General features: G+C 51.9%; 1 protein-coding gene across 1 annotated transcript in view; it reads right to left on the bottom strand.

The window, feature by feature from the left end:
• Positions 1–249: 249 nt before the first annotated feature.
• Positions 250–8,277, bottom strand: part of IFT43 (intraflagellar transport 43) — a 103,798-nt gene continuing 95,770 nt past the window's right edge. Inside the window, 4 exon segments of the mRNA NM_001040521.2 lie at positions 250–507; positions 637–699; positions 1,178–1,253; positions 1,495–1,567. Coding sequence (NP_001035611.1) covers positions 388–507; positions 637–699; positions 1,178–1,253; positions 1,495–1,567 — 332 coding nt within the window. The 3' untranslated portion in view covers positions 250–387.

Raw genomic sequence — 8,277 nt, 5'->3', positions numbered from 1 at the left:
CCCCAGCAGGAGATGCGCCCTGGAGCTGCTGTGGCCTCTGTGAACGGAATGGTTTCCAGGCGCACAAAGCCTTCCCTTCCCCCACCTAGCTTTCCCTCATGCTCTTCAGCGATGGGGCGAGTTCCCATCAGTGGCTCAAAAGATGCCTTCCTTCAGCCTTGACGGATTTTTCCAAGAGGGCGGTGCAAACGAATGGAAGAGAGGGCAACAGAGCAAACGCAATTTCTTGCCACAGAACAATGCAATTTCTTACAAGAGAAAATATTTTTATTACGAAATAGTCCATATATAAAAATCCTGAGCCTCTTGCGAGCTTCTTTAGGTTTATGGCCTTTTCCTCAAGTCCAGAGCGGAGGTGTGCGTGTGCAGGGAGAGCAATCCCCCGGCTCAGGTGTGTGCGGGCTGCCCCACGGGGCCCTCCTTTTCTGTCTGCAGTGCGTCCCACTCGCTGAGGAGCTCGGAGGACACCTCCGTGTACAGGTGGTCCCAGTCCCAGCTGACATCGTCCTGCGGGGAGCAGCATCCTGGGGTGAGACGGGGGAGGCCCTCCCCTCGGGCATGGCCAGCCTCCCACCAAGGTCAGCCTTGGGGCCCGCTGCTCATGGCCGAGGGGCAGGACCTGCTGCTGCCACGTACCTCTCGAACCTCGTGCTCCGGCGCCAGGACTTTGGTGAGGAGCTTCAGGTCAATCTCTCCATCCTGTGAATGTCAGGGCAGGAGGGGGTATGTGTACCGTGGGGCTTCTGGACAATGACCTCTGGGGACCAAGTTGAGTGGGGTACAACTCTCCAAACCCAGCCCTGCAGGAACACCTTGTGAAACAGCAAACCTGTGGGTGGACCACACGGCCGCTGAGAGCTGGGGCGGACACCACGATGTCCTATGGCTGGGCACTCCTTGGGGCAAAGTGAACACCAGGGAGGGGCAGGCATGGCACAGCACATCTACTGATGCCAAGAGGGCAGGCGGGAGCATGGAGGAGACTGGCCCTGAGAGCACTGGGATAGGCTGGGTCCAGGGATGCTCTATACCCGAGGAGGATGCCTCTGGCAAAGGGATTGTCGCCTGGCAGCCTCAGAGCCTCACGGAGAAGGGGCTGCAAGGCCTGGGAGAAACTGAGAAATCCCCGCGGATGTCGATGGGCGCCTGCCCCTCTGTGTAGCAGCTGTCCACTCACCAAGGTCTGAAAGGCTGAGTACTTCATGAGGTCATTGTCCAGGTCACGGTAGGTCATCACTCGGTTCACCTGGATGCTGTGGGAAAGACAGAATGTGGGCAGGAACCGATGCCAGCAACGCTGCCAGGCCGCCGTCCCCAGAGCCTCCTGGGCAGCTGGGAAGGACCAGAATGGGGAAAAAGTGTGCAATAAATGGGAACCCTGGGATTGGGCCCGTCACTAGAGACGTGTGGATCTCCCCAAGGGGGCAGCATCACTGCTGATGGCGCCTGGCACGGTCCCCAGCCTCCCTCCAGCTTCAGGCGAATATAACATACCTGGGAGGGGCTGCCACCTGCAAGACGAAGTCTTCCTCCTGTACCTCCTCCAGGTCCGGAATAACAGGGATATCTGCAACCAGAGGGTAGGCAAAACTGTCAGCAGCATGACTGGGGATCTAGCCCACTTCCCCACTGATGACTCAGCAGCTTCAATACCCTGGCCACCGTGAGGGCTACAGGCTTTGGGTAGAATGGACACTCGGATGGTCTCTGGCCTCCAGCACCCCCACTCCCCCATTCAGGCTGGTGGAACTGAACTTGAGGTGTGCATGAGAATCGAAGGCAGAACTTCAACAATTTCCAAATCTCAGGTTTTACTACCCCAGAACCTGCGGGAATTAAAAGTTTCCTGGGTAGGGCCTGGGAGGCTGAATTTTTCCCTAAGATTTCTCGGCTGGTCCTGACATTTGGTCCATGTTAGGAGCCATGGGAGTAGCTCTCCAAGGAGAAATGTAAAGAAATGAGAAGTCCTGGACAGCCCTGGGGGGAAGCACTTAGAGGAGAGGAAGGAAAAGAGGAGCTGAGTGAGTGTGGCACGGTCAGAGACAGAGGAGTGGGGGACACGCTGTGTCACCAGGCGGACGTCTCCACGAGTGCACCTCCTCATGCCCGAGGCCCACGTGTGCATCAGCTCGTCCTAGTCTTCACAACCGTCACAGCCCCGAGCCTGTATCTGCAAAGTCACTTTCCACCTAATGATGTGACCTGGCTTCCCGGCAGCATCCAGGATCAGAGTCTCCATTCAAAGTGAAAGTGAAGGTCGCTCAGTCGTGTCCGACTCTTTGCGACCCCATGGGCTGTACAGTCCATGGAATTCTCCAGGCCAGAATACTGGAGTGGGTAGCCATTCCCTTCTCCAGGGGATCTTCCCAACCCAGGGATCAAACCCAGGTCTCCCACATTGCAGGTGGATTCTTTACCAGCTGAACCGCAAGGGAAGCCCAAGAATACTAGAGTGGGTAGTCTATCCCTTCTCCAGGGGATCTTCCCGACCTAGAAATCAAACCCGGGTCTCCTGCATTGCAGGCAGATTCTTTACCAACTGAGCTACGAGGGAAGCCCGAGTCTCCATTGGCCAGGTCTAATATCCTAAACAATGCTGATTCTAAAGATGACACTTCCCTTGCTGTCTCCTGGAGATTCTTCTTTTCTGAATTCTCTGTATGAGACGGACATACAGACACAGGAGGAGACAAGAGGCCATTCCTTTCGTCAATCTAACGAGCTCATGCAAAGGGAGAAACAGAGACGGCGCATCACTTAACAGCGGCAACTTGCTTACGGCAGAAAAGCCAGCATCTTCTTGAACATCCCAGAGAAGGACTGCCTTCTCTCAGGGAGTATCACTGACTGGCAGAGGGGGTTTCTTTGCTTTAACCAGTCTGCACAGAGATAAAAAGAGATGGGGCAGGGAAAAAAAAAAAGGTGAAGCAGGGAGAGACAGTCCTGGAAGTCCCAAACCAACTACGAATATTAAAAATTCCAGAGAGGCAAGAATAGTGAAGACACCCTTCCTTTTTGCTTCTATGGACTAAATTAACTTTTTTTTTTTTTTTTAAAAGAGATACAGAATCATTCCAAGAGCAGCTGAAAAGGACCCTTCCCACTTTCAGGCTATTCATTATTTAGACTTTGCAATGGTTCTAGTCAAGCTTAGCCTGAGTATATATAAATGTCAGTTCCCAGACTGGTGTCTTTATTACTGCTTCCGATGGCAGAGTTATAGATGTTGTACCTGGAAAGAGAGAGAGAGAACATGCGAGGGAGAGACAGAGACACAGAAAATAAGACGAGAGAGAAACAGACAGGCAGAGAAAGACAGAGAGTTAGAGGATGAAAATAAAAAGAAATGGCTGATAAAAGGGAAATAAAGAAGACGCACACACCAGCCCAGAAATAATGAATCACACTCTGCAAGTCCTCTATCCAGAAAGAAGCTGTTCAGAGGTTAGATGGTATCTCTCTATCCTGCTAGAGAATTGGATATGGAATTCTCTAATTTTCTATTTTTTATGCTAATAGAAATTCAGCTTGCTCTGAGCGGATCCAGTCCACTGCTGGCTGATGGCACCGTCCCTGAGTCTGGGGTGAGGGGCCTCCCAGGCTGGTGAGACCACGTGGGCCCTGCAGCCAGGCAGGGAGGAAGCTGGCCGAGCCATGTGCCATCAGCACCATGACAGGTCTGGTGTGAGACAGCAGGCTACTCTTGGCTCTGCTCGGCGTGGGGCCCAGCCTGAGATGAATATTCAGAAGCTGGTAAGAAAATGCCCCCCCTTTGCTGAGCTTCAGGCTCAGGATCGGGTCTTCCCCAGTCCTCCCTCGCTCTGCAATGTCAGCCTCTGGGCCCTGTCAACCCTGCCCAGCTTCTCCCAGCACCAAGTAGCTGTGCTTCGGCCCGCAGTCCGCTCCAGGTCCCCAAGGGCTTCCCCGTTCATCCCTGCCTCCTTCCTCCAAATGCACAGGAAAGCGAGTGGGGCTGGCCCCATCTGCGCCAGAGCAGAGGTCAGCGTGGGCCTTGGCAAAGGGGCCGCTTGGAGGGACGCGGGTGGCGCTGGCCACACAGTGGGGTCTCTCTCTAATTGGAAGCCTGGTGCCCGACAGAGCCCAGTGAAGCACCGGAGTGGGATGGAGCCAGCGATGACAGCCAGGCCGAGGCAAGCTGGAGCATTCTGGTGCAGCGACAGCTTGAGCTCGTCACTGCAGAGCCTGGCCATCCAACTCCCGGCCCCGGAGGAACAGGTGGCCGTGGAGCAGGTCTTGGGCAAATTTCAAAGAACTTCCTCATTTTACAGTTTCTGATGTACAGTCACAAACAAGGGCTTGCTTATGAATACGTGACACGTTCCCAACAGTTTCTGTCCTCTTGGCCTCTTTCTCTCCCCCTCGTCCCGCTCCCCTCTCTCTCACACACACATATCATGAGGAACCAACCTAGAAAAAGAAAATGGGCTTGAGAAATCAATCCGCTTCCTTACAAAATGACCTGCACGGAACGATGCAGCCGTGTCTGCAGTCAGCGATGGCTATGTCACCTGTAGGCCTGGTCCGGAGACCCGGTCTGATTCAGGGTGTCGAGTTTAACATCCCAAGGTGTATGCGACGATATACCTTTAATAACGATGATAAGAGGAATAAAGGACTCTGCTCCAGCACCAGTGAAAGTTCATTCTACTGACTTTAGTCTCATTTTCTTCCATGCTGCTAACAATAAGAATGTTAACAGAAACAATGGCCTTGTTAAGCATGTGGGCAGGACTCCTGTCTGGTGGTTAAGAGTGCAGGCACTGGAGGCATTCACAGCCTGGTTCCCCCACGGACTAGCTGTGTGACTTTACCCTCTGGATGCCTCAGTTTCTACGGCTGTAAAATGGGGAGCATAACTACACCCATTTCATATGTTGCTGTAAGGTATACATGGGACACTTTTTATAAAACACTAAGCGCTATGCTGGGCACCTAATAAATATTCTGTACTATCCTTACTTTCCTGACAGATAAAACACTGAGCATGGAAAGAAGCTATACGGCTTTATCCTCATTTTCGCATTTAATCCTGCCCATTTGCCTCATTTTCCAGAGGACACTGAGGCTCAGCAAGATGGAGCAGTTTGCGTGGAGTGAGGCATTAGGAACAGACAGAGCAGGCTTCCCACTCCAGTTCAACTGCAACCACCCCCGACTCCCAGCCTGTGCCGCCCTCAGGCTTTCTTTGCAAAGGTGCAGTGACTTCAAGCCGCTTTGGCTAGTGGAGGGGTGAGACGACCGCCTAGAGTTGGGACAAACTGTTTTGCCTGGAGACTCAGGGTCCTCTGTTTTCGGTTATTCCTCTGCCTCCAGGAACCATAACTAAGCTAAGTCTCTCCCTCACCATTGCCTACAACAAGGCCATTGGAACAGAAAGGAAAATGGACCAACACGCGAGAGCCCAGAGACTCCCTCCCCTGCTGGTCGTGTGGCGTTAAACCAGCCGTGACGAGGAGGAGGTGGCTGAGATACCTCAGACACCCCCAGGAAAGGGGCTGGCGAGGCAAGAGGGTTGACACGCCAGCACCCTGGGAGCGGAGCCCTCATCCTTGATCTTGGTCCCCAAAGAGGGCGCCCCCCCTCAACAGGTCACCTGCCACTCTCTTCCACTTGGGCTCCTTAATAACACGGGCCTTCCCTGCTGGGCTTTTGCTCTGGGCCTCTCAGGTCAGCCGTCTCATTTGCTGTTCACCTGCTTCTGGGCCCCATGTGGTGCCCAATTAGCCACACAGTGGGGAAACTGCATTTGTGTGACTCCATGGACTGTATGGTCCATGGAATTCTCCAGGCCAGAATACTGGAGTGGGTAGCTGTTCCCTTCTCCAGGGGATCTTCCTGACCCAGGGATCGAACCCAGGTCTCCCGCATTGCAGGCGGATTCTTTACCATCTGAGCCACCAGGTAAAAGTAACATCATATGTGGTAACAAATTCAAATGCTACAAATTCGAAAGTTTAAGATGGAAGACATCCTTTCCTTATATGAACCCCAGTCATCTCCCTAGAGGTGACTGCTATTAATCATTTCTCATATATGATTACTGAAGGGAATTTCTGCATATACAGCACGTTTGTCCTTTTAAAAATGTTCGCAAGTGGCATGTTACATATCCAACATCCTATGATTGATTTTTATCTTTCCTTTTCAGTGTACAGATTCATCTTATTCTTTTAAATGGCCATCTAGTATTCTATGGGTTTCCCTAATGGCTTAGATGGTAAAGAATCTGCCTGCAATGTGGGAGACCGGGGTTCAATCCCTGGGTTGGGAAGAGCCCCTGGAGAAACAAATGGCTACCCACTCCAGTAGAGTTGCATGAAGAATTCCATGGACAGAGGAGCCTGGCAGGCTAGCACTCTACTGAATGGATGCTGCATAATGCACTTAATTCCATCCAGAGAGAATCTAACTTGGGATTTTGAGGGGTGGTGTGAGGGGTGAGGGGAGGTCTCAGAACTTGGACAGAGCAGCTGGAGGACAAACAGCACTAAGCCAGGCAGGGGACAGCGTGCTCAAAGGCACCAGGAGACAAGGAGCAACTCTCCGAGGAAGGCTGGTGTGCCTGATGTGGAGGGCTCGGGAGAGCCGCACAGAGTAAGGCAGGAGAGAGGGCATCAGGTGCCAGGTGGGGAAGAACCTGCATCGACCAGCCAGGAGACACGCGCCTGATGGGTGCCTGCTACAGGCAAGACCCCTCCAGAGGCACGTTAGGGGCAAACCAAGACGGACTGAATAAGCATGAACAAGTTGCAGTAGGAGGGTCTATACACTTACAAAATGATGACAAATAAACAGAATAAGTAAAATGCACATCCCTTCCTTTGTAGATCATCTGGGAAGCCAAAAGCAGAATTCAGAGCTTCCTCTGTCTTTCCATGATACTTTATTCAAGGCCATGAGATGGACCTGATCACCTTGCTGTAGGTGGAGTAAGTGAAATTTTCCCTCGGCCTACCTCCTATTTGAGGGTGAAGACTGTGTCTCAGTCACTTCTGCATTCCCAAAGATGGGCAGACTAAAGGACAATCGAACAGAACTGACATCAATAAACATCTCTCAAATCTGAAAGCCACACCCGTAGAAGGATGCCATGTTTATTTTCTCTAGATCATTCCGGTTGTAGGATAAGTGCTATTGAGTCTCCGAGCTGCTTAAGCAGGGTTCATTTCACAAGAACAACCAAGAGCCATCCTTAGACACTTCCTGGGTTTGATGGCATCATAGCAAAGGCTTTGCCTTACTTGAGAGCTGCAAGGCCTGCTGGGAAGGGCCTGTGCATATACAAGAAACGATGGAGCAGTGGGGACAAAGTTACAGAGGAAGAGTCACTCAAATATGGTCCGTACGGACCCCTCGGCTTCCATCCTGAGGCTGGGTCACACTGTCCTTCACCAATCTCCCTGAGCTTCCTCTCGATCTCTGGTGTGCCCCAGTCTTTTCACTCCACTTTCTGGGAGTCCCAGTAAAGGCTTGTTGATGTACAGCAACAACAGTAGGAACTAATTCCAAAGGGAGAGGTTGCCAAATGGAAAACTCATTGATACCAGTACATCAGTCTGCCAACAGGCCTACCAACCAACCAACCACCAGATGAAACCACAGAAATAAATGAGGGGTGCTTAAATAAATAATAGAAATGTGGGAACACCAGCAGGATCAATTACAACTGATTTCAAAGATGTGAGAAGCTGCCATTTGCCCTGAAATCCATTCATTATGAATAATACCATCACACCGTCGCACTAAAATGCTAAGTACCCAGGAAGTCCCAGTGGGATCCTTTTTAGCCCCTGTGGCTTGACAGCAAGAAGCCTGCCTGCCTCTTGCAAAAACCCTGGCCCCAGGTCGCTGCGATGAGCCTGCCTTCACACCTGGCTGTCGTCTGCTTGTTTTGGTACAAGAACAGAAGGTGATTTCTTGGACTGGACTCCACCTGTGATGAGGGCACCCTGAGCATCACTCAGGCTCTTTCCCTGGAGCATAAATCTTCCTGCAGAGGAAGGAGAGAACAAAGGAGACACCCTGACCCGGGCCCTGGTCCCATCCAGGCAAGGATGGTGCAGGCAGAGAGCTGCTTCTCTCTGCATTTCTTTAGCTTCTACTCTGTGCTGATGGTTCTTGGTTGGGGATTTCTGAATGGGATTCTGTAGTTGTGGCCAGAAGGGTTTCTAGAGAGCTACATGAAGTCTCTTCTAAACTTCAGCACATTCTGATCCTGATGCCTTAGTAAACGGTACTAGGGTCGGCCTACCTGGC

Source organism: Bos taurus, chromosome 10, assembly GCF_002263795.3.
Source record: "Bos taurus isolate L1 Dominette 01449 registration number 42190680 breed Hereford chromosome 10, ARS-UCD2.0, whole genome shotgun sequence".
NCBI lineage: Eukaryota > Metazoa > Chordata > Mammalia > Artiodactyla > Bovidae > Bos > Bos taurus.
The sequence above is the reverse complement of the archived record's forward strand: the minus strand, read 5'-3'. Positions and strand labels throughout refer to the sequence as shown.